Below are 25,374 nucleotides of genomic sequence, written 5' to 3'. Positions count from 1 at the left end.
CTCGGCACCGCCCCCTGACGTAGAGGTGACGTCACGCGCGGCGGCGGCGGCGGCGGCTGCGGGGGTTGGGGGTTTTGTCTCGCAGACGCAGGAGTTCCTGACGTCTCCCTCCGCTCGGCCCATCGGGGCCGGCCCCCTCAGGTCGCCGCTTGCCTGCCGGCCACTCAGCGGCCAGGCTTGGGTTCCGCGGCCTCCCCGGACCTCTTAAGTCTCAACCCGGGTGTGGTTTTCTACTCCTAGAGGTGAAGCATGTTAGGGAGAGTGGGACCCGGGGTCTTGGCCTAGGGTGTGTTTCTTTCATCTCCTGTCAGGTGGGCGCTCCTGGGCGGGAAGGAAACTTAAAAATTATTTCGTCCCGGAGGACGCGTTCGCTGTTGCATTGCAGTCGGAGGATGGGGGTCCTTAAATGGCAGGCACCGGATCGCCTTGCAGCTGTTTGGATGCTGCTTTTAAATAAATCCCACCTCGTATAGCGTTTTAATGCTTTGGAATTCTGCTCTTAAAAAACATTCATTTGATAATAAAAGCTCAGAACCATTTAGACTTCCTCAACTTGCGCGCATGCCAAGTTGCTTCAGCCTTGTCCGATTCTGTGCGACCTTGTGGCGTGTCGCCTGCCAGGTGATTCTCCAGGCAAGAACACTGGAGTGGGTTGCTGTTTCCCTCTGCAGGGGAGCTTCCCGACCCAGGGATCGAACCTTCGTCGCTTATATCTGCATTGGCAGGCGGGTTGGTTGGTTTGTTTAGTTTTTTTGAATAACCACTAGCGCCTCCTGGGAAGCCCAATTTAAACGAATTCTATTTTTTACTGTGCCCCAGGCGACTCAGTGGGTATCTTGTCAGTAAGGAAGAACTTGGCTGTCTAGCAATTCAACGCTCCCCTGGCCACATCTCAAAATTTCTAAAAACCTGAGGGTTATATTCTTTGCGCCAGTGCTTTAAGCATTTGGGTCGTGCAGTGTTACACGTTTTGAAAACTGTTACATCCACTCGGTTCTTAAAACACAAACCTAATTTGACCATTTCTTGATGACTTCAATCTACTGAAGGTTATTGTGGAAAAACCTGGAGACCCCTGGACTTTTTTAGTTCTAATGTCAGAATTTAAGTTATTTTGTCTCTAACTGTGGAATCGCGTGTCAACCAGGCTACATTCCTGCCCCTCTTCTGGTTTATAATTTGATGCTTAATCTGTTGTGGGTTTTGAATTTTGACAGTTACATTTGATAGAATTGTGTTTAAAAGAAAAGTGAGTAAGGAACTTAGGTTTTTCCTTTTTTTTTTTTTTTTTTACTCTTTTTATAACTTAAATTCTTGTTTTACAAAACACCCATTTTAGAAAACACAGCTAAGCCAAAGAAAATTAAAATCATCTGGAATCCTGCTGCCTGAAGATAACCACTGTTAACATTTCAGAATAGTTTAATTTTTTTAAGTACATACTATTTTTAAAACATAAACCAATTGTGTATATTTGGTAGTACACTTTGTGTGACATTTTGTCTGTCTTCCTATTTCACTTTTTTCTTTGAACATGTTTAATGGCTGCAGAATATACCGTTGTGCTAGGTTCTCTCCTAAGTCATGTAGGAATGCTAAGGCATGAACCTTGTGCCATCTATTTGAGCAGCTCGGGGGACTTCTGTTTCATATCTTGGTTTTGGGCCAAGATGCATAGGTGAGGTCATATTAGGGTTGTGTAAACAGGAAGGTTTAATATTGGGTCCTATGCAAGGGCAGACCATTTATCATAGTGTATCAGATTCATGGAAGAGTTGGAGAAAATCATGGAATTTTTCTCAATTCTTATTTTTTGTTTCTAGGCTCACTTTTTTTTACTCCCTATTCTGTCTCTCCAAGAATGAAACATGACTGAGGACTCCCAGAGAAACTTTCGTTCAGTATATTATGAAAAAGTGGGTTTTCGTGGAGTTGAAGAGAAGAAATCATTAGAAATTCTCCTAAAAGATGACCGTCTAGGTGAGTTTTATAAGTTAAACCTATTGGTTCTCAGTCATCCCAGATGTTCTGAAGTATTCACTTAAAAGATGTCCAAGGACTTGAGTCCCTCGCCTTTTGTTGGCTTCCCCGGTGGCTTGCATGGTAGTCCAGTGCTTAAGATTTTGCCTTCCAATGCACCGGTTGTGGGTTTGATCTGTAGTTTGCAGGGGTTAGGATTCCATGTGCCTTGTGGCCAAAAAACCAAAACGTTTAAAAAAAAAAAAAAACAGAAGCAATATTGTACCAAATTTAAGAAAGACTTAAAAAGTTAAAATTTCCAAAGGTATGTTACCTGCTGTATGTGTGTGTGTATATATATATATATATATATGTATATTTATTTTAGTAATAGAATGATAGGAGAATGGTATATTTTGGGAGGAGCTAAGGACTTTTCAAGTTTATACTTGACTGAGTCGGAGTCAGACCTTTTTGAAAGTCCTCTTAAGTTAGTAATATTTTTTCTCTTATTAGACCCATATATTTTCTTAATTTTTATAGGCGTCATCCTAGCTTCTGGGTAAATTTGTAGCAACCCTTGCCGTAATTTTCTTTTATGGAAATACTGAGACTGCATGATGGATTAACATTTTTATTTCTACTAAGCCAATCATAATAAGGTCTTTAATGTGTCTAATTAAAGTAGGATAAACTGAACCATAGTTAAAAATAGTAGTTTAAATGCATAGTGTTTTTAAAGTTTCAAAAACATTTCCCACCTGATCTTTGATCCTCACTATTCAGTCTGTGCTTTTTAAGTATTACAATTCTCACTTGACAAGTAGGGGAATTGAGGTCCAAGATGTGGTTGAATGTGGTTAATTGGTGAATATGGGAGTTTGCAGGCTGGCTGTGCTCCTTGCCAGTGATGTTAACTCAGTCCTGTCCCTTAATCTGGTCTGAGCTTCAGTTTCTGCATCTTTAAAACAATAACTGCCCAACAAGCTTGCGGTGTGCATAAATGAAGTAAGTTCTATAAATAGTAAATACCACTGAGGTTATGGTGAATGTAGTAATAAGTATGCAAAATACATCTCCTCCGCTGTGAAACACTGATTGTTTTTGAATAGCTAGTTGGAACACCTGGGCTGGAAATCAGTCTAGTGTTGCCTTTTCTGGATTTGCTGACTATTCAGCAACCTTCCTCCGAAGAGATGTCTTTACTCTAATTTCAGTTTTAAAAGATAAAATGCGTTTTTACGTATCATGATCAGCATGAAAAGCATCTAATTTTTTTTTTTTTTCCTTCCTCCAGATATCGAGAAACTTTGTACTTTCAGTCAGAGGTTCCCTCTCCCATCCATGTACCGTGCGTTGGTCTGGAAGGTGTTACTCGGTATGATTCCCAAGAGTTGGGAACTTTTATCTTCAAAAATGTCGAATTGATGGGGTCATTGGTATCTTATCAGTCAGAAAAAGAATTTTTTTAGGATGTTTACTGGGCACTAACCTCAGAGCCTGAATCCCCACTCACTCTGGAAACTCTGGAAGAAGGTGACTTCAGCACAGAGCCCTGAGCGTCACTCTGAGAGCATCAGGGCAGCAGTTCCCAGCCTTTTTGGGACCAGGGACTAGTTTCATGGTTCTTTCCACAGACTGGGGTAGGAGGCTGGCCTCTTGATGATTCGGGTACGTTACTTTTATTGTGCGCTTTATTTCTAATCCGATGCCGCCGCTGATCTGACAGGAGGTATGGGTCCACGGCCTGGAGGTTGGGGACCCCTGATATAGGGGCGTTAGAAGAGACAGGCAGACTTGTTTCCTTGAAACAAGTTATGGAAAGAGCACTGAGCTGGGAGAAAGGAGAACTAGTCTGAGCTTTACTGTCAACTGGGTCACCTTGAAGACACCAGTAGGCCTCTCTCTCTCTCTCTTTTTTTTTTTTGCATCTGTAAATAAGAATGTTGAGTTAATTAACTCTTAGGGTTGAGCTCTTGATTTGTTATTCTGTGACTTCCAGCTGCAGAGGTATCACTTCCTAATGAGTGCTATCAGAGTCAAAAAAGGAAGTGTTTGCTTTGAGAGTGTTTACTTTGTTGAAGCACAAATAACTTCCAATGAGGATGGCTGAGAGAGAAGGAAAAAATGACCTTGCTCAGTTTCTTGTGAAAGAAAAAGTATATTAGGTGCCTGAAGTGACTGGCAGCATCCCTTCTGAGCCAAGGATCCTTTTTTTTTCCTGTTATCTCTGAGACTGTTAACACCAAAAATACCCATCTATTACCACCCTCCTTTTCTTTCTTCAAAAAAAAAAATCCTGAAATTCCCTTGTGAGGCAAGTATTAATATTCCAATTTTACCGATGGGGGAAAAAGACTGAGGCTAAATAATTTTCCTGAGGCTTTTGTAGCCTGTAAATGGCAGAGCTCAGGTTTGTAGAAGCCTTTTGAAGTTAGGCTGGATTATAGACCTTGTTTTCTTTCCACAATGTACTGTATTTTCAGGACTTGAAAAATCCTTAGAACCAAGTCTGATTATGTAATGAGGAGGCAGTGAGGGAATGCATGCCATGCTAGAGACCACTGACTGCACGGTGCCTTTTCTGTTGTGTATCTTGGCCGTCTTTATACACTTAATTTCTAATAGGTCACTGTGCAGTTAAAATATAGAGAATTTGTGAAAAAGATCGCAGTTTTTCCCAGAGCATTTCTTAAATCTTAGTGTTTCTAGTATCCAGCGAAATAAATGCCTTCTAAGTACTCTTGCCTGGAAAAATCCCATGGACGGAGGAGCCTGGTAGGCTGCAGTCCATGGGGTTGCTAAGAGTTGGACACGACTGAGCGACTTCACTTTCACTTTTCACTTTCATGCATCGGAGAAGGAAATGGCAACCCACCCCAGTGTTCTTGCCTGGAGAGTCCCAGGGATGGTGGAGCCTGATGGGCTGCCGTCTGTGGGGCCTCACAGAGTCGGACACGACTGAAGCGACTTAGCAGCAGCAGCAGCAAGGGTGCCTTTTAGGTGGCAGTGCCTGTAGTGTTTATTTCTGCTGGGAAATAGTGTGTCTTATTAACCAATAATGCCTGTGGATTCATGTGAGATGGACAGTAATACTTTGCAACTGAGCGCCAAGGCCTGTTGGGCTGCTCATCAACTCTTTTTTCCTGGCTTGCTTTATTAGGTCAGTTCAGTTCAGTCACTCAGTTGTGTCCGACTCTTTGCAACCCCATGGACTGCAGCACGCCAGGCCTCCCTGTCCATCACCAACTCCCGGAGTTTACTCAAACTCATGTCCATTGAGTCGGTGATGCCATCCAAGCATCTCATCCTCTGTCGTCCCCTTCTTCTCCTGCCTTCAATCTTTCCCAGCATCAGGGTCTTTTCCAGTGAGTCAGCTCTTCGAATCAGGTGGCCAAAATACTGGAGTTTCAGCTTTAACATCAATCCTTCCAGTGAACACTCAGGACTGATCTCCTTTAGGATGGACTGGTTGGATCTCCTTGCAGTCCAAGGGACTCTCAAGAGGTTAAGTCTTCCTTATTCTTTAGTTATGGTGCATAGGTTTAGTTGCCCTGTGGCTTGTGGGATCTTAGTTCACTGACCAGGGATCAAACCCGCATTCCCTGCATTGGAAAGCGATTCTTAACCTCTGGACCACCAGGGATGTCCCATCTTCTTTGTTCCTGAGGTTAATGCACTGGAGATTTAGAGCTGCCATGCTGTGTTGGAGTTCTGGTTCTAACATTAAACTGGCACCAAGCTCATCCAAATTGTGTTTCCCAGAATGTTCTTTAGAATACTGGATCTGTAGCTGTTTGCAGCAAAAAGAGCTCCATGATCAAATATACTAGCTAACACTTACAATAGCTTAGTATGTGCTATGTACTGTGAGTGTTTTATGTATATTAATTTGTTTATTCATCATGACAACTGTGTGACATGGGTGTTACTCTTCCCATTCTTCGGGTGGAAAAAGTGAGGCACAGGAAGAGCAAGTAAGTTGCTGAGGCTCACCCAGCCAGTTCACTCGAGATTCACACCTGGGAACTTTGACTCTGGAGTTTGTGCTGCAAAACAGTTTCTTTAGGTTTAGTGAAGCCAGAATAAATAAAGATGTTTTTCTTTAGAGCAAAACTTAAAGCCTTAAATTCATTGTTGCCGCTTCACAAATCGGTTCAACTCTGGTACCCTTTTTATCATGGAGACCTCAAGGGCCCATGTTCTGTGGAGAACATTTGGGGAAATGCGTAACCATCCCATTTCCTGCCTCTGGCAGAGGAGGAGACAAGTGCCGGGAGAGACGTCTGAGAGAGTCTGGGTGTCCTAGTTGACTGAAGGCCCTTCCGCTGCTCTTTCCTCCATGTTTTCTCCATGCCTTTGTTTGTTCTTGCCCCAAAGTCTAAATGTATTAATGAATATAGAATGGCATTGAAATGTAAGGTCATTTCATCAGTGAAAATTGGAGGTTTTTGTTCTCGTAAAGGTAGGGTATTTTGTGACCAAGTTTTAGTTGTTGGCAAAGGAAAGGATTTGACCAGTTGGTGGTGGTTCTGAGATGAAGGGGGCTTGTTGTCAGCCAGGGCTGCCTTGAAACACCACAGACTGAGTGGCTTAAACAACAGTTTACATTCTCACAGTTGTGGAGGCTGGGAAGTCCAAGACCAAGGTGCTGGCTGATTTTGTTCCTGGTGAAGTGTCATCCCCTGGCTTGCAGGTGGCCATCTTCTTGCTATGTCTTTGCATGGCAGAGAGAAACAGCTCAGTTCAGTCACTCAGTCCTGTCCAACTCTTTGCAACCCCATGAACTGCAGCATGCCAGGCCTCCCTGTCCATCACCGACTCCTGGAGCTTACTCAAACGCATGTCCATGGAGTCAGTGATGCCATCCAACCATCTCATCCTCTGTGGTCCCCTTCTCCTCCTGCCTTCAGTCTTTCCCAGCATCAGGGTCTTTTCCAATGAGTCAACTCTTCGTGTGAGGTGGCCAAAGTATTGGAGTTTCAGCTTTAGCATCAGTCCTTCCAAAGAACACCCAGGACTGATCTCCTTTAGGATGGACTGGCTGGATCTCCTTGCAGTCCAAGGGACTCGCAAGAGTCTTCTCCAACACCACAGTTCAAAACCATCAATTCTTTGGCACTCAGCTTTCTTTATTGTCCAACTCTCACATCCATACATGACTGCTAGAAAAACCGTAGGTTTGACTAGATGGATCTTGTTGGCAGAATAATGTCTCTGCTTTTTGACAGAGAGCATGCTAATTCCTGTGTTCTTCATTTTCCTGTAAGGACACCAGCCCTATTGTATTAGGGCCTCACCTTGTGACCCCATTTAACCTTAATCATGTCCTAAAGGCCCTGCCTTTGGGGATGAGGGCTTCAGCATATGAACTGTGGGTGGAGGGGGACAATTAGCGGACAAGCACAGAAACTGGAGATAGGCTTCTAGGAGCTAAGGGTGGCCCCAGGATGACAATCGTAAACTTGAATTAAACTATACTAGTTATAGTAATGATTTATCTTGAATTTATGTGGCATATTTATTCAAAGGCTTTATGATGTCATTTCATGCAAAGATGGGCACAATAAAAGGCAGAAATGGTATGGACCTAACAGAAGCAGAAGATATAAGAAGAGGTAGCAAGAATACACAGAAGAACTATCCAAAAAAGATGTTCATGACCCAGATAACCATGATGGTGTGATCACTGACCTAGAGCCAGACATCCTCGGATGCGAAGTCAAGTGGGCCTTAGGAACCATCACTGCAAACAAAGCTAATGGAGGTGATGAAATTCCAGTTGAACTATTTCAAATCCTGAAAGATGATGCTGTGAAAGTACTGCACTTAATATGTCATCAAATTTGGAAAACTCAGCAGTGGCCACAGGATTGGAAAAAGTCAGTTTTAATTCCAATCCCAAAGAATGCTCAAACTACCACACAACGGCACTCATCTCACACGCTAGCAAAGTAATGCTCAAAATTCTCCAAGCCAGGCTTCAACAATATGTGAACCGAGAACTTCCAGATGTTTCAGCTGGATTTAGAAAAGGCAGAGAAACCCAGAGATCAAATTGCCAACATCCGTTAGATCATCGAAAAAGCAAGAGAGTTCCAGAAAAACATCTACTTCTGCTTTATTGACTATGCCAAAGCCTTTGACTGTGTGGATCACAACAAACTGTGGACAATTCTTCAAGAGATGGGAATACCAGACCACCTGCCCTGCCTCCTGAGAAATCTGTATGTAGATCAAGAAGGAACAGTTAGAACTGGACATGGAACAATAGACTGGTTCCAAATAGGAAAAGGAGTATGTCAAGGCTGTGTATTGTCACCCTGCTTATTTAATTTATATGCAGAGTACATCATGAGAAATACTGGGCTGGATGAAGCACAAGCTGGAATCAAGATTGCCGGTAGAAATACCAAGAACCTCAGATATACGGATGACACCACCCTTATGGCAGAAAGTGAAGAAGAACTAAAGAGCTTCTAGATGAAAGTGAAAGAGGTGAGTGAAAAAGTTGGCTTAAAACTCAGCATTCAGAAAACCAAGATCATGGCATCTGGTCCCATCACTTCATGGGAAATAGATGGGGAAACGATGGAAACAGTGAGACTTTATTTTTGGAGGCTCCAAAATCACTGCAGATAGTTACTGCAGCCATGAAATTAAAAGATGCTTGCTCCTTGGAAGAAAAGTTATGACCAACATAGACAACATATTAAAAAGCAGAGACGTTACTTTGTCAACAAAGGTCCGTCTAGTCAAGGCTATGGTTTTTCCAATGGTCATGTATGGATGTGAGAGTTGGACTATAAAGCTGAGCGCCGAAGAATTGATGCTTTTGAACTGTGGTGTTGGAGAAGACTCTTGAGAGTCCTTTGAACTGCAAGAAGATGAAACCAGTCAGTCCTAAAGAAAATCAGTCCTAAATATTCATTGGAAGGACTGATGCTGAAACTGAAACGCCAATACTTTGACCACCTGATGCAAAGAACTGACTGATTGGAAAAGGCCCTGTTGCTGGGAAAGATTGAAGGTGGGAGGAGAAGGGGACGACAGAGGATGAGATGGTTGAGTGGCATCACCAACTTGATGGACATGAGTTTGAGTAAGCTCTGGGAGTTGGTGATGGACAGGGAAGCCTGGCATTCTGCAGTCCGTGGGGTCGCATAGAGTCAGACTCAACTGAGTGACTGAACTGAATTGATGTCATTTCGTTTCTCATTGATTATCAGTGATGCAGTTGCCATCCAGATATTGATTATATTGATAGTTAAAATTTATTTTATAGAATAAATTTCTAAAACAATGTGTATAGTAACTAAATACTTGTGACTTCTACTCTAATTGTGGCAGGCAGCATCTCACAGGATTCTTTCATAGAGGAGGGGTTCAGATTGGTGCCTCTGTATTTTACTATCTTTATCCCCCCCCCACCCGGGTCTCTATAGGAATCTTGCCTCCGCACCATGAGTCCCACGCCCAGGTGATGATGTATCGCAAGGAGCAGTACTCTGATGTCCTTCACGCCTTGAAAGTCATCCGCTTCATCAGTGATGCCACCCCTCAGATTGAAGTCTATCTCTACATGCACCGGTTAGAGTCTGGGAAGTTGCCTCGAAGTCCCTCGTTTCCACTGGTCAGTGGTGCTTTTGTTTGACCCTTGGCTTGACTCTCGACTGCTCCGTTGGCCAGCCTTCGATCACGTCATGTTTTGCCTTTGAACCTTTCAGTGGCTCTTCTTTGTAGAATAAAAGCATAGCCCTGTACAATCTGACCCAGTATCCCTAATTTTTTAAAATTTTATTTTGAAGAAGTAATTTCAAATTTACAGAAAAGTTGCAAGATTACTACCAATAATTCCCATTTAACCTTTATCACAGTTCCCTAGTCATTAACATTTTACCACATTTGCTTTGTCATTTTTCCTATATATGTATACCTGTTTTCCCCCCAAAGTATTTGAGAATAAGATGTAAATGCGGCATCCCATTATTTCAGATTCTTGCAGTATATGCTTGCTAAAGATGAGAACACTTCCCTTGGTGACCGTAGTTCTGTCATCAACACCAAGAAGTTGACATTGATACAGTACTAACATCTAATCTTCACTCTATTTCCGCTTGACCAGTTGTCCCAATAATGCTCTTTATCATAAACAATAAAAGTCATGGTTCAGAACTTATCAGACTTTCAGCCACTAGTTTTACCATTTGTTGATGATTTTTAAAAAATTTCCTTATGTTTGAACTCTTCAATTCAAAATCATTTTAGATGTAGAGAAAACTTACATAAAGAAAGAGTAGTGTTCCCATTTACCTTCACCTAGCATCCTCAAATGTTAGGTCTCAGTTGTACTCTGGTTATTGTCAAAACCAGAAAGCTAACATTCATACGATGCTGTGAACTAATCTGTAGCTGTTTTGGAAATTTTGCTGACTCTCACACCAGTGTCCTTTTTCTGGCCCTCGATCCAATCCGGGATCCTGCATTACACTTATTCTTAGCTGCCTTTAGCCTGGATCAGTCCCTCAGTCTTCGTCTGTCTTTCATGACGTTGACAGTTTTGAAGAGTACTGGCCAGTAGTGTTTCTCATTTATTTCCTCCTGATGGAAGTCTAGTTGTGAATTTTTGGAAGGAAAACCACAGAAGTTGTGATACTGCTTTTGCTGCTTTGATCACTGGGTTAAGGCAATGTCTGGGAGGCTTCTCCTACATGGTTGCTTTTTTTCTCTTTGTAATTAATAAGTAACTTGTCAGGAGGTACTTTGAGGCTGTGTAAATATCAATCCTTAAATAGTTTTCACTCTGCTGATTGCCAAATGGTGACCTTCTGACTCCTTCATTCCTTCTGCATTTATTAGATGGCTTTTTGATAAGGAAGAGTTTTTCCTTCTCTTTTATCCATATGAATTTATAGATTTCTCTTTTATTCAGTGGCCTATGTCATTACTGCCACTATTTTGATGTTAAAGTTGTCCCAGATTGGGCTAGTGGGAGCCACTTCAGGCTGACTTCTGTGTCGTCTGGACAAGTTCCCATCATTTTGAGCACTTCCTCACTTTCTGGAACAAAAAGATACTCTAGGTTCATCTTACACTATTCCCCAAACCTGGAATAATCATCCTTTTATCTTTTTATTTTAATTTTTAAAAACTGTCATTAGAAACCAAGAACAGGGGGCTAGATGTGCTCATTGTGCTTGATGTGTCATTGCTTGCAGGCTCCCTCAGCAGACAGAGCTGGGAAATACACACACGCATGCTTATCACTGTATTAAACCTGTTAATGCTAATTAATGCTAGTTAATTAATGTTAGTTAATGCTAATACTGCCAGTAATCACAAGTTTATTCTCGCTGTCACCCTTTCTATACTTGCTGCTTCCTTCTCTGGCAGTTACAACGAAGCTAACGGAAACCTCTTATTTGTATTTATTTCTTTGCTCATTCCTCTGTCTGTAACCAACATGGTCAGCCACATCTTTGGCCCTAGCCTGCAGGCCCCAGAGGCCTTGTGGTCATTGACTGCCTCTTGGCCTCAGTTTCACAGGCTTGATCTTTGACAGACTGCTCGCTCTAGTTACTAGAATTGCTTATTGTTTATAAAGGGAAGAGAAGGGGAAAGTGGAGGAGGGCAGGCAAAGTAATGACTACAGCTCTTGGGTTTTGGCTGCAATTCACATAGGCATTTTAACTTTTGGCTGAAACAGAGTGAATTGTTATGAATAGGGATTTGTCTGCAAACTATGCTATTCTATATTTTTTCATGGTGGTTGTAGATTTCAACCTGCTAACAGCAGTGTGAAGCTTTGACTTATTCTTTCTCTCTTTAAAACATTTATTTTTATTTATTTGGCTATGCTGAGTCTTGGTTGTGGCATGTAGGATCTAGTTCCCCAACCAGGGATTGAACCCGGGCCCCTTGCATCAGAAGGAAGGAGTCTTAGCCAGTGGACTACCAGGGAAGTCCCTTTTTCTTTAATTTTTTGAGATTGCTGTGGGTCCCATGGACAGATCTTAGGTTTTTCACTTTTATAAAGTTTATCAAGAAAGAACATCCCAGGAAATAGTTGGAACCCTTGAGTGTCTTTAGATTTTATTTCTCATTGACAAAATGCAGTTAGTTGATGGTACTACACAAGTTCCCGAACTATGAAGTTAGGTTAGATTATCCATTAGCTCGAGGTCTAAATGTTTCCATTGGCCTTGGGCAGACACGCTGTCCCAAGTATTCATTTTGGGCGCGTGTCTCCTTGGCTTCCAAGCCCCAGTCAGCTGTATTTTTCTTATCTTTTAATAAGAGTGCGTAGCAGTGTTGTACCCACGGCTGGGAACATAGAAGCCAACTTCAGCTGAAGGGCGCTGGTCCTCCCAGCTGCGTCTCAGAGAAGCTGGGCGCAGCATTGAGCTGCTGGATTGAGGAGCACAGAGCCCAGGGCCAGGCGGGAGTCCACGAAAGGAGCCTTTCTGCTGCTCTTGACATGTGGAAAGTTAGTGGAAAGGAGGCCTAAAATGCAATTCTTCTATTAAAACAGGAAGTTTGATTTAACTTGGGACTTCTTAGAGGAGTAGAAAGAAACTTTTTCAATGTTAAAATCCTTTAGCTGTTAAATCCTAGATGAAAACGTAAAGCTTTTGGTATAAGGAGCAGTGATTGAAAACAGATTTTCCAAGTGGATTCCAGTTTTTATGAGACTTCTTTCGAAATTTTCTTGAAGGTTTACTTTCATGTTCTGAGTGTTGACAAAAGGCTTGAGAAATGCCATTCTTCTGATTCCTAAAATTCTGATTCTCGGAGCAGTTTTAGCTTTATAAGTGCTTAAAGATAGAGCAAAAATGTAAAGATCTGTATGAATGTTTTGAAATAAAGAAAATGCTTATTAGTCCTTTTGGGGTCATTTTTGCAAATTACCGTATTGACAATAATTGTCTCTAATTATTATTTGTGCTGTTTTATCACATCTGTTTGAAAGGAATTCTCTTCCAGCACTGAGAATACTTTTGGGTGGAGAGTCGTCCTTTGCTTCAGGTTTACATTGACTCTTTGGGCTTAATGTTAGAAGCTGGGAAATCTGTGAATGTTCAGCCTGAAGCCTGAGTGTTCAGAAGCAACACTGCCTCAGATTCCCTGGTTACTCTTCATCTCCCCTCAGTTGTCTTTTTAGTGATGGACTGGGTGCTTTTTGGTCCCACTTTGACTTATTTTGGCTCCTTCAGAATTTAGGGAGTAAGGCTTCATTTTTATTAAAGAATCCTCTGTTTTTCTCTCTTGCCTCCTTGAGTTGTTATTAATTTTTCAGGAGCCAGAAGATGAAGTATTTCTTGCCATCGCGAAGGCCATGGAAGAGATGGTGGAAGATAGTGTCGACTGTTACTGGATCACGCGATGCTTCGTGAACCAGCTGAATAGCAAGTACCGGGACACTCTGCCCCAGCTGGTGAGGGGTGACGTTATGGCTCTTGTGGGCTGGGGCTGAGCAGTGGTGGTGGGGGCCTCAGGAAATGCCTTTACCTCCTGGTGGCGCTACAGTTACGAGCGGACCCTCTGGTGGGGGTCAGCAGTAAGAGGCCAGGTAGTGAAGATCTCCAGCTTGTTGGGCCAGGCGGTCTCTGTGTGCCTGCTGCAGTCACACAGCTTTCCAGGCGGCTCAGTGGTAAAGAATCCACCTGCTGATGCAGGAGATGCAAGAGGCTCTGGTTCAGTCTCTGGCTTGGGAAGATCCCCTGGAGAAAGTGGTGGTCAACCCACTTCAGTAATTTTCCCTGGAAAATCCCGTGGACAGAGAAGCCTGGAGGGCTACATACAGTCCATGGGGTCACAGAGTCAGACACGACTGAGTGACCGAGTGTATACACACACACTGTTGTCACACAAAATAGTAACACATAAATGCTTGGTCATGGCTGGATTTGGCCACTGCAGGCTGTAGCTTGCCCACTCCAGCTCTATAGTATTCTCGATCTGATCTAGAATTATCACTCAGTACTAAGATTTAAGTTTGGCTGTATATAATGGGAAGCCCAAACAGTAGACGCTTTACTGTCTTCTCTCATGTAAGCAGAAGTCCGGGGCAAGGCAGCCCAGGGCTGGGCCGTCCCCGTCCTCCTGCTCTAGTGCTCCTAGGGGCGACCGTCCTCTCGGGATCATGTGATGGTGCTGGAGAGACAGCCCTACATCTGTGCTCGGGACAGGAAGGGAAGGTAGAGGAGGAAAAGTGCCAAGCCCGGCCAGCCTGCCTCCCTTTACAGACTTCCGTTCTGCATGACCGTTAGTGAGGAGGATGTCCCCACGTTGCCCTGGTCTGCAGGGGAGCCTGGGGAATGTGGTTGGTTGCTTTTGAGCCGGGCATGCTGTGGTCTCACATTGGAACAGGGACTCTGTTCCTGAGGAAGGAGAAGGGAGTGGACGTGAGCTGGGCAGCCGGTGGTCTGCCGCACTGACTGGGCAATCGGGAGAACCAGCACTTAGGTCATCCTCGTATCGGGTCCTTTGCCGTTCTCTCTCCTCAGCTTCCCCTCCCCACCTCCGCTGCCATTTCTCTTTTTATAAAAACGAGTCTTTTTTTCTTAAGTCATTTAACTGTCTCATTTAGAAATTCTGCTGAAAGCAGTAACCATGGTCCAGGGTGCAGGGTCAGGTGCGGGGCACAGGCTGGCTGTGCCCTGGGGAGCCCCGCAAACCCTGCGGCGGGCCAGACCCTTCAGCCCTCAGCTTCCCTGAGCCCTGAACAGGAGTGCTTTTTATGTGTTTCCATTAGGTAAAGTTCGATTCTTAGATTTTAAAACTTAACTTCACTTAATCTCAATAAAGCATGGCATTGGAGCATATGTGGATGGAATGTTAGCTGCCTAATTCAGTCAGGAGGTCCAAACTTGTACCGTGGTTTCATCAGCCTTTCTTAACATTGGAGTGAATGCAATCGCATAGTGATGGATTGTTTAAAAAATTCATTATTTTTAAGAACACAAGTAACAGATACATTCTGGGAGGATTAAATGATCCAAATGAATCCACAGTCGTCAGCCCGCCCGCATGCTTCCCCGTCCCCCACGTTCTAAGGTGCAAGCTCTGTCACCAGCTTGGTGTGTGTTCGTCTGGTCTTCATGCTGTGCCTGGACTTGCTCTAGTTGTGGCGAGCAGAGGCTCCTCTCTAGCTGTGGTGCTGGGGCGTCTCATCGTGGTGGCTTCTCTTGTTGTGGAGCGCAGGCTTCCGTGGTCGTGGCGCTTGGGCCCCATAGTGCTGGCTCAGCGGTTTTGTCACGAGCTCGGTTGCTCTGTGGCATGTGGAATCTTCGAGCACCAGGGATTGAACCTGTGTCCCCTGCCTTGGTGAGTGGATTCTTAGCCACTGAACCATCCAGAAGTCCCTTGTCTAAATCATTTTATGTGCATTAGAGTGGATGGGGGTGTGAGTGCATACCCGTGGACACGTGTGTGTGTGTGTGTGTGTGTGTGTATATGTCTTATACATATTTTTACATATATAATTTTTTTAATGTATTATACTGTTCATACGGCCCTATGATTCTGATTAAAACTTCACGTGGTGAAGTTTTTCCACGTCACTACACATGGGTGGTTTTCAACCCTGACTTCCTGTTAGTACCACCTGAGAGTTCTCAACAGTGACCAGAGCAGTGAAATCAGAGTCTCCCAGGGTGGGGCCTCAGAATTCTAATTTTTTAAAACTCAGTGATTCTGAAATGAGGTTAGGGTTGAGAGTCACTCATTTAGAACCACTTAAAAAATTCTCATGGGGTGGCAAAGAGTCAGACACAACTGAGCGACTGAACTGAACTGAAAAAGTTCTCATAGTCTTTATTGTTAAGAATTTGCCCTAATTTAGTGTAATGGTTCCATGATGACAGCCCTCTCCGTGTACGTGACATGTTCCCGTGTGTGTGTGTGTGTGTGCTTCTCTAGGGTGGGTTACCTATATGTTAAATGCTCTAACGCAACAGACATATTTAAATGTGTTAGCTACCAGGTTACTCACCCAGAAGTTGGACCAATTTTGCTTCCCCCACCAGTTTGAGATTTCCTGTTTTCCACCCTTTTGCCAATAATAGTATCAATCTCTTAAAATTTTGCCGACCTGATACTGAAATGGTAGCCTGTTTTAATTTTCATTGCCTTAATTTTGAGTGAGGCTAAGCAGCTCTGGAGATATGTTTATTGGGCATGTTTGTCTACCTTTCTATTTTGTTTGCATCTTTCCTTTTTGGGGAAGAATTATTGCTATATGCTGAATGTTTATGTAAATTAAATATTTTCTCTGCAAATATTTCTCGCTGTTGTATAGATATGAAGGTAATACTATTGGTCTTATCAGTATTTCTTTTTTTTCTCTTGTATCTTAGTTAGAAAGGCCTTTCTAACTCCAAGATTTTTGTTTTAGAAAGCTTCTAGCTTTTAAAAATTTTTGAACATTTAAAATTTTAGTACTTTAGCTGGTGAGGGGCTGAATCTTTGTGACTGGTATGAGATGCAGACATGACTCTGTTCCTTTTGTGGTGAACTGTGACGCAGTTTCAGCCAGCAAGCACCCCACTGCTCCCTTCCCCCTCCCTGCTCTGGTTAAGCTCTAACAGTTTCACACAGTGATGTTAATCAGTTCAGTTGCTCAGTCGTGTCTGACCCTCTGCGACCCCATGAACTGCAGCACTCCAGGCTTCCCTGTCCTTCACCATCTCCCAGAGTTTGCTTAAACTCATGTCCATTGAGTCAGTGATGCCATCCAACCATCTCCTCCTCTGTCGTCCCCTTCTCCTCCTGCCCTCAATCTTTCCCAGCATCAGGGTCTTTTCCAGTGAGTTGACTCTTCACATCAGGTGACCAAAGTATTGGACGTTCTGATGAATATTCAGGGTAGATTTCCTTTAGGACTGACTGGTTTGATCTCCTTGCAGTCCACGGGACTCTCAAGAGTCTTCCCCAACACCACAGTTCTGTATCACTCTCTAAAAACGTATTGATATATCATATGTCAATAATGTTTGTGTAAGAAAAGATGTATTGGTGATATCTCCAATCAATAATGGGTAAAGAAAAGAATTTTAGAACCAGCAAGATACTCAGTGTCCTTATGTCCCCTAAACCTTAATTTCATCATCATCAAAGGATTTTTCACAGGTACATTATTGTGTCTAGGACATAGTTTTTAATAGTTGCAAAAGTTCTTTTTAAAAGTTCAGAACGTATTAATATAAGAAAAGCTACATATCCTTTGTGTTGCTATTTCATGTAGCCATCAAGTGACTTAAAAAAACTTTTAATATTTTTTAAAAATTTATTTATTTGGCTGTGCAGGGTCTTTAGTTGTGGGGTAATGGGGTCTTTTAGAACTTTTTAGGAGATATTTTCATACCATTTTTTTTCCTGTCCTTATTTAGGTGGTTATATCCTTTTTCTCCTTAGTTTGTTAACGTTATTGCATTGTTGCTATACATAAATTTTCTTTCATTTCTTTTTTAAAAAATTGTTTGGCTGTGCCAGGCGTTGTGACATGTGTGATTCTAGTTCCCTGACCAGGGATTGAACCCTGGCCCCTTGCATTGGAAGTGCAGTCTTAGCTGCTGGACCATCATGGAAGTCCCAACTTAAATGCTTAAAGTCAGGTTTTTTAAAAAAAATCCTTTAGTTAAACCTTGTTAAATCTAGCTTAAAATTTTTGTTGCTGTAGTTGTATACTAGATCTCTTCTGCCCAGCTTTTTGTTAGTTTCTGAAATCTTGTCTGTCATCTTTTCACATTTTTGTGGTTTTTACCAAGTTTTTATCGCAAAGCATATGTTGTTTCATAATCCTAGGGAAATGTGCATGTGCTGCACAGTGATAGACTTTTGACATCCAAAGAATATTTCTGGCGATGACGCCTTTATGTTGTAGTGTTCTGATTTATAGGAGAGGAGAGCTTTTCTCTCCATCAAGCTTCTGGAAGGTCTTTTTGATGAGGCCCCTGATTGCCAATGAAAGTGGAGGCCAGCTTCAGTGGTGTGACGTGGGAAGCCTCTGTTAATCTCTCTTCAGATCAGACTGTCTTTAAGCCATCTCAGTCTTAACTGTGTTCAGTCATTAAAGCGTTTTTTTTTTTTTTTTCTTGCCATTGACACAATTTTTAAAAGCTGTCCTAAAGAGAGGGTTTTTTTTTCCTCAACACTATTAGCAGCCTCCTTCTAAGTTTAGTATAAATTCCTCAGTTAAATCTCTTTTGTCAGATTTTGCCTTTTGTTGAGGTGTGCTTTTTTGTCTTTTTTTTAAAAGATCTATTCATTTATGGCTGCGCCGGGTCTTGTTCCTGCACGCAGCTTTCACTAGCCGCAGTAAGCGGGGCCCGCTCTCCGCTGCGCTGTGCAGGTTCCACATTGTGGCGGCTTCTCTGGTTGCGGAGCACGGGCTCTAGGGTGCGTGGACTTCAGTAGTCACAGCACTCCGGCTCAGTCGTTGTGGTGCATGGGCTTAGTTGCCCCGTGGCATGTGGAATCTCCCCAGACCAGGGATCGAACCGTGTCCCCCGCATTAGCAAGTGAATTCTTTACCACTGAGCAACCAGGGAAGGCCACTTTATTTTCTTAAAGTAAGAACTGAAGGTCATGGAAATATTGGAAATAACCTAAATGTTTTACAGTAAAGTATAAAATCGGCTGCTTCCCAGGTGGCGCTAGTGGTAAAGAACCTGCCTGCCCATATGTGAGAAACATGAATTCAGTCCCTGGGCCGAGAAAATCCCCTGGAGGGAGGGCATGGCAACCCACTCCAGTATTCTTGCCTGGAAAATCCCATGGACAGAGGAGCCTGGTGGGCTACAGTCCATGGGGTCACAAGGAGTCAGACACAACTGAAGCAACTTAGCATACACACAAAAATATCACATCTACCATTTGCTGTGTCCTCAAAATTTCATGTAAATGTCATCTTCCACTAAAAGAAAAAAGCACACATGGATATGTATTTATACTCACCCTGTTAGATTTAGCACTAGCATCTGATACACATTTCTCTTCACCCTGCTTTTTTTTTTTAACCTGATACATGCTGGGGTTTCTTATGCCATGAGCAGTGTATAGGGACCTTCCTTATTCCTGTTCATGGCTGCATACCACTCCATCCTAGTTTCTTCAGCCCTTCCTTTAGTGTTGGCTGTTGGAGCTGTTTTCAGTCTTCTGCTGTTATACGGTGTTACAGGTGAAAAGCTTTGTGCATGTATCCTTTAGTGTATTTGGGGGATAGACTCTCTAGAAACAAATTGATGAGATCACATGTTACTAAGTAACACGTTACTTAGTAGGTCTTTTCCGATTCCCCTCTGCAGCACTCATACCACCCTTTGCATCCTCGTGACCGACAGCTGAGTACCTGTTTCCCTGTAGCCTCGCTGACCTGATGTGTTCTTGCCAGCCTGATAGGTGAGAAGAGATGCCTCAGGATAGTGTTAGGTTGCGTTTGTTTTGTTCTAGCCAGCTTGAGCATCTTTTTGTATGGGTTAGAGCCATTTGCATTTTCTTTTGTAGAGTTTTTGGATTTTTTCTTTTTTAGAAGCTCTTTATGTAGGGCTGTTGACCCTTTAAGCAGGATCAGATATTACTCTGTGGTCCTTTTTGCCTAGCCAAGTCGTGTCCCTGCTCATCGTGGGCCAGCTCAATCGTCAGCTCTCCTGGGAAGCTGGTTCTGGGTTAAGATTTCTGCCTGGATGTTCCCAGCGTCTCGTGCTCATTCCCATTGTAGCTTTATTGCAGTGTGTTGTCGTCAGCCCTTTGCAGGTCTGTCCCAACCAGGTTGGAAGCTCCTTGAAGGCAGGGATGCTGTCTTTACCTTTTACTCCCTTTCCTGTATGGAGCACAGTGTCTGGCTGCAGTGGACATTGTAAGGGTCATGAATTGCCTCTTTGGTGGAAGTAGAGGTGCAGATATTAGGTTGGCTGAAAAGTTTGGGTTTTTCCATAAGCCTGAACGAGCTTTTTGGCCAACCCAGTATTTAGTTAAAAACAACAAAATATTTGCATTTGCATGGGTGATACATTGATCTGGTTGTGTCCTTCTGGATGGAGAGTGCAGGCTTGAGGGCTTGACCTGTAGGGTCCATGCTTTGCCAGAGGACCCTGTAAGTACAGCAGTCCCATCTGGGAGCCAGCTCTGGTAGCTCCCAGTCTTCCAGTGTGGGCTGCTGTGGAACCTTCCGTGGGAGAGGCCTCCAAATGGGACCCCGGAGCTTTGTTCCCCTGTGTTCTTGCTGTCTGCCTGGAGTTCTCGTGCACATCTTGTTAGGGACAGCGCTTCTCCTCCGGACGCTCCTGTTGGCTGACCCTCCCTGCCAAGTGCAGTGTGCTCCATGGGGTCAGCGGGGGTGTGACCGGTGACTGCTGGGCCCTGTTCACCTCCTCTTTCCCTAGTTCCCTCTCTGCACCTAGTCCCGCCCTGTGTCTTTGGTCTTAGCCTGCTCCTTTCTGTGAACCTATAATCTGCCCTGGAGTAGCCAGCACGTGGACCTTTCTTGGCTCCCCAGATCAACTGAATTTTGCTCTGGACTTTTGTCTTAGGTTGTTGAATCTGCTTAGCGCAATTAGGACTAACCAGCGTGACTGAAGCAACTTAGCAGCAGCAGTAGCGTGACTTAACTGTTCCATTTAGCCAGAGACTGCCCCAGAAAAACTGTTCCATCCTGGACAGTTGGTTACTCTGGTTAGTGCTGACCTGGGAGACGGCAGCATCACCAGTGGCTTGAATGAATCTGAAGCTTTGTTTCCTACACTTCTTGCTTTCAGCACGTATACTTTTTCGTCATAGCCTGTAAGATATGGTAACATTAAGTCACAGGAAGTGAGTAATCTCTTCCCCTTTGATTATTAGCCAAAGGCTTTTGAACAATACTTGAATCTGGAAGATAGCCGACTGCTGAGTCACCTGAAGGCCTGCTGTGCAGTGTCCACACTTCCCTACGAGTTGTGGTTCAAGAAATGCTTTGCCGGGTGCTTGCCCGAGTCCAGCTTACAGAGGCAAGTGTTTCTTTCAAATATGACTGAATGCACAGAGTCAGAAAAGTCCCACTTTTGTTGTGTGGTTTTTTTTAATGTGATCATCTCAGAATATAAATTTGCTTTAGAACTATGTAGTCATCTGATGCTAACTTCTCCAGGAGCTGACATAGCAACTGGTGATTCTGCTTATTATATATACAATTAGAAGTGTTAGAAATATTGAGTATTAAAATAAATATAAAAAATGTTAGGATATACGGTTAGAGAAATTGAAGGCCCTCTGTTAGATGCTGTTGAATATTCACATCTGAAGTAGTCTCCAGGAGTATATATGGATGTGGACTTTTCCAGAAATGGAACAGATCCTGGAGAAAAATGTTTATTTCTTAGACCTTTTATGACATCATTAAACTAGCTGAAGGCTAGACTGGAGATTCAGACTCAGCTCTTCCATAATTTCAGATGTGTTACGGGTATTTTGGAGTCCTGTCCTGCTCCCTCCAGGACTTAACACTTGAGGAAGAAGGCACTACACACAGAGTATTATGGGACAGTGCTTAGTAAGCATAGTGAGAATGATACTGTAAGAGCTATTGAGGTTATCAGAACAATGATTTTAGAGTATATTTAATCTAGAGTATATTTAATAGCTCCTTAATTAAGGAATTTACTGGGAAATGAAACTGAATTTCGTATTTCATTCCCCTTTTTGTTCTTGTTCCTTAGTCTGTAATGGTTATCTTAGCATTACAGAATGTTAGTAAACTTGAAGCTTTGGTTTTTAGGAACTTCCTGCCCTAAAATGTCAATTTTGAGAGATTAATTGGAGGACGTCTTCCTGGAGGACCATGTCCTCATTAGCTCTTGTCTGAAGCTCATGCAGTCAGCCATCTGTCTCCACAGTTGCACATCTCTGGAGTCGGCCGATCCCAGATCCTGGGCTGTGTTGACACTTGTGGCTGGTCGAATCCTTGGTTATGGAATCTGTGGCTGCAGGGGGCTGACTGCACCACCTCACTTTATATGAGGGACTTGAGCCTCCCTGGATCTTGGTATGCACAGCAAGTGAGCCCATGAACCACTTCCCTGGGGATATTGAGGGATGATGGTACCTAAAAGAAAATGTAATTTGATTTAATTTTGAAACTTGAGCTGTTTAGGTGTAAACATCAACTTCCGACTTGTAATTTGATTACATCTTTCTTTCATAGGATTTGGGATAAAGTTGTAAGTGGATCCTGTAAGATACTAGTTTTTGTAGCTGTGGAAATTCTTTTAACCTTTAAAATAAAAGTAATGGCGCTGAACAGTGCAGAGAAGATAACGAAGTTTCTGGAAAACGTAAGTGTACTTTGCTTCACTTGAACTTTGAATCTAGAAAGGAATTCAGTTTACCAAGCCAGATTTTTCTATGGCATTAAATTATTTCAGAGACAATATAGTATATTTTTACATTGTAAGAAATGATTTTCCCCAGTATAAGTTTCAGCTTGGTCTGTGGATTATAGTCCACATCCTTTGGGGGTCACTGGTCTGAGCAGCAGGTCTGTCTCCATGAGTGTGTGTACCTGGGACCAGAGCGGCTACTAGGAGGCCGTCAGGAAACGAGGAGGTGAGATCTGTCACTTTAGGGCGAGCGAGGGATCCCTGTTAGTGGAAAAGGAACGTTTTTGTGGATTTTGCTCATAAGCCCTTTCATTTCTGTTCCTATATCTGGTGGAGTCCCAGCTGAATTTGTTAATGTGCTGAAGTGTAAACTTGAGCATGTTGAAAAAGGTCTGAATGAACCTGTTTTTCCCTATCTTTGTATCTCAGAATACCCTTAACCAGGCAAGAAGAGGTCAAAATAGACTTAGGCTTGACTGAATTTCCCTGGACCCCAAGTCTATTTTAATCAGTCAGTGTTAACAGCGGAACAGCGGCCTGGTAGATAAGTGCCCAGTGAGTGTGCGTCGGATCAGAGAGCCCTCTCGTTGTAATGAATAGTGGCACACACTGCCAGGGCCCCTGCTAAATACTTTTTTGTGAATTGCCTCCTGTAACCCTGTAAAGAGCCCTGTGAAGTGGGGCTATCATTTGCCCCATCTCAGATCTGGGGATCTGAACCCGGGGAGCTTAGGTAGCCTGCCCAGGGCTCCACAGGGAGTGGGCAGGGCAGGATCCGAACCCAGGTGGGTGACACCGCTCTCCTCACTGTGGCCGCGGTGCCACGTGGCCCATCTGGCAGCAGCCGCCTACGTGATCGCTTTCTGAAAAGCAGCAAAAACTCCGGTGGACACGAGTTTTATGCCACAGTGAATGAGAGAGAGGCTGAAGTCAGAATCATGCCTTTCAGAGCCTGGTCTGCTTGTTCACAGATCCCCCAGGACAGCTCGGACGCGATCGTGAGCAAGGCCATCGACTTATGGCACAAACACTGCGGGACCCCGGTCCACTCTGCCTGAACATTCCCGACGTTGTGGACAGCAGCCAGGCCTGCTCAGCGCCTTTTTTTCCCCCCTTGGGACGTGACCTACTGAATTGATAATGGGGTTCTTGCTTTGGTGCTCGAAGTGTAATTGTTTTTCCAGTAAAATTGCTTAAGATAATGTCACTGTGGAGTCACTGTGTTGTGGAATGGCATCTTCTGGTTACACAGAAATACAGGGCTCAACTCTGAATCGCATTTAGAAAAACATTTATGGAGGTGTAGTCAACTTACAATGTTGTGTTCATTTCTGCCGTATAGCAAAGTGATTCGGTTGTATATACATATGTATCCTTTCTCGTAATCTTTCCTTTATGATTTATCACACGATATTGAAGATAGTGCTACGCAATAGGACCTTCTTGTTCTGGATAGTAGTTTAAAAGGGTTGTTGGAAATAGCTCCCAGCTTGGAAAGCAGTTGAGTCAGGGTGGGTGGGTGCGCCAGTGAGCTGTGTGTAACCAGGCCTGCCCTGCCGCGCTTTAATTAGTACCAAGCTAGTTACTTGCTAAGGTCCATTTCTAGAACAAAGAACAACTTCCTTTTGTTGATGACTTTTGTTGTTGATGCAGTACCTGTCGAAATCTAAGCTGACTTTCTAAATCTTTTGAAATCTAAATCCACTTTCTGATACTTTTGCTAGATTGGTTTAAATAAAGGCCTTATTATGTTTTTTCCCCTCTTTGTGCCAGTTGGAATGAAATATTACTGAACATAAATGTGTCTGCATTTACCTGCTGAGAGAGGACTTGTTGATGCTTTGCTGAAACCATGCTTTCTCCTGATGGGTCATTAGATGTGGGGTGGGCGTCAGAGGACTCTGCCACCCCCGCAGGCACGGTGGAAAGGGCAGGTTCCGGTATATAGCTGGGTGGGCGTCAGAGAGGACTCTGCCATCCCCACAGGCACGGTGGAAAGGGCAGGCTCTGGTTAATAGCTTAACGCCTCCCCCACAGCCATGGTGTCCCCTGATGGTAACTTGTTGGTTGGACAGTTGCAGGCTTTGAGACGAGGCCCTTTGTCTGAGACTGACTCACTCAGCTGCCAGACCTGCAGGTACCCGAGTGGTGAGCTGCGTTCTCCACCCCCACAAGGAGGAGATGATGAAACTATGGGGCCATCACTCTGAGAGTTGAGTCCCTGCCTGACGTGTTCAGAGTGCACCAGAGTTGTTAAAACTGGGTGGCGGTTGTGACAGTAACATGTCCACGAGTATTTAATTTCTTTTCTTTTGAAGTTTTTATTTAGTATTGGGGTATAGCCAGTTAGTATTATGTTGTGACCATTGCAGGTGAACAGCAAAGGGCCCCAGCCATACATACACGTGTATCGACTCCCCGCAACCTCTCTCCCCTCCAGGCTGCCATGTAACGCTGAGCAGAGTTCCCTGTGCTCTACACTAGGTCCTTGTTGGTCATCCCGTTCACATATAGCAGTGTGTGCATGTCCATCCCAAATACCATACCTATCCCTTCCTCCGTCCTTACTCGCCTGGCAACCGTAAGTTCGTTTTATAAGTCCATGAGTCTCAAGAGTATTTAATTTTCTAAAAACACTCATAAGAAAACTTCTTACAGCAAAGTCTGCTTACAGCTAATACTTTACATTTATCCAGTGATCGCCTCTGCCCCTGAAGAACTTTGACTCCAGTAGGGGACGTGAGCAAAAGTGCGTGAGAAGGAGTTCCCGCCACCGTCGTCTGCTGTCCAGTGAGTGAACGTGGGGCTTGAGTGAAACCCACGGAAAAGTCATAGACACTTCACTTCTGTCTCATTCATGAGCCACGTACCATTACGAACCATATACGTTTGTACAACTTTTCGGTATAATAAAGATTATAAATAAAGTCCAGTGATATCAGTGAGTCCCGGCTCCAGAGAGGAGGAGGAGCAGTCTCCCCACAGGAGGGTGGTCAAGGTAAGTGCTCCTGCCGCCTCCCGCCGCCGCGCTGGGAGAAGGGGGCACAGGCCCCGCAGAGCA

At 43.7% G+C, this 25,374-nt stretch overlaps 1 protein-coding gene across 18 annotated transcripts in view; it reads left to right on the top strand.

The window, feature by feature from the left end:
• The window catches only part of TBC1D7 (TBC1 domain family member 7), a 28,587-nt gene extending 4,512 nt beyond the window's left edge, over positions 1 to 24,075 (top strand). For 13 of the 18 annotated variants that reach the window (XM_055570651.1, XM_055570649.1, XM_055570648.1 and 10 more), the window contains 7 exons: positions 1,824 to 1,980; positions 3,257 to 3,337; positions 9,405 to 9,592; positions 13,256 to 13,393; positions 20,800 to 20,945; positions 22,139 to 22,268; positions 23,285 to 24,075. In XM_055570651.1, coding sequence (XP_055426626.1) covers positions 1,869 to 1,980; positions 3,257 to 3,337; positions 9,405 to 9,592; positions 13,256 to 13,393; positions 20,800 to 20,945; positions 22,139 to 22,268; positions 23,285 to 23,371 — 882 coding nt within the window. In that variant the 5' untranslated portion in view covers positions 1,824 to 1,868 and the 3' untranslated portion in view covers positions 23,372 to 24,075. Of the gene's footprint in view, positions 1 to 45; positions 243 to 1,823; positions 1,981 to 3,256; positions 3,338 to 9,404; positions 9,593 to 13,255; positions 13,394 to 20,799; positions 20,946 to 22,138; positions 22,269 to 23,284 lie in introns of those variants that run through there. The other 5 variants (XM_055570653.1, XM_055570652.1, XM_055570650.1 and 2 more) reach the window with 5 other exon arrangements.
• The last annotated feature ends 1,299 nt before the right edge of the window (positions 24,076 to 25,374 follow it).

This window comes from Bubalus kerabau, chromosome 3 (assembly GCF_029407905.1).
Source record: "Bubalus kerabau isolate K-KA32 ecotype Philippines breed swamp buffalo chromosome 3, PCC_UOA_SB_1v2, whole genome shotgun sequence".
NCBI classification, from domain to species: Eukaryota; Metazoa; Chordata; class Mammalia; order Artiodactyla; family Bovidae; genus Bubalus; species Bubalus kerabau.
Note: the sequence above shows the minus strand (reverse complement) of the source record. Positions and strands in the feature narration are given on the sequence as shown.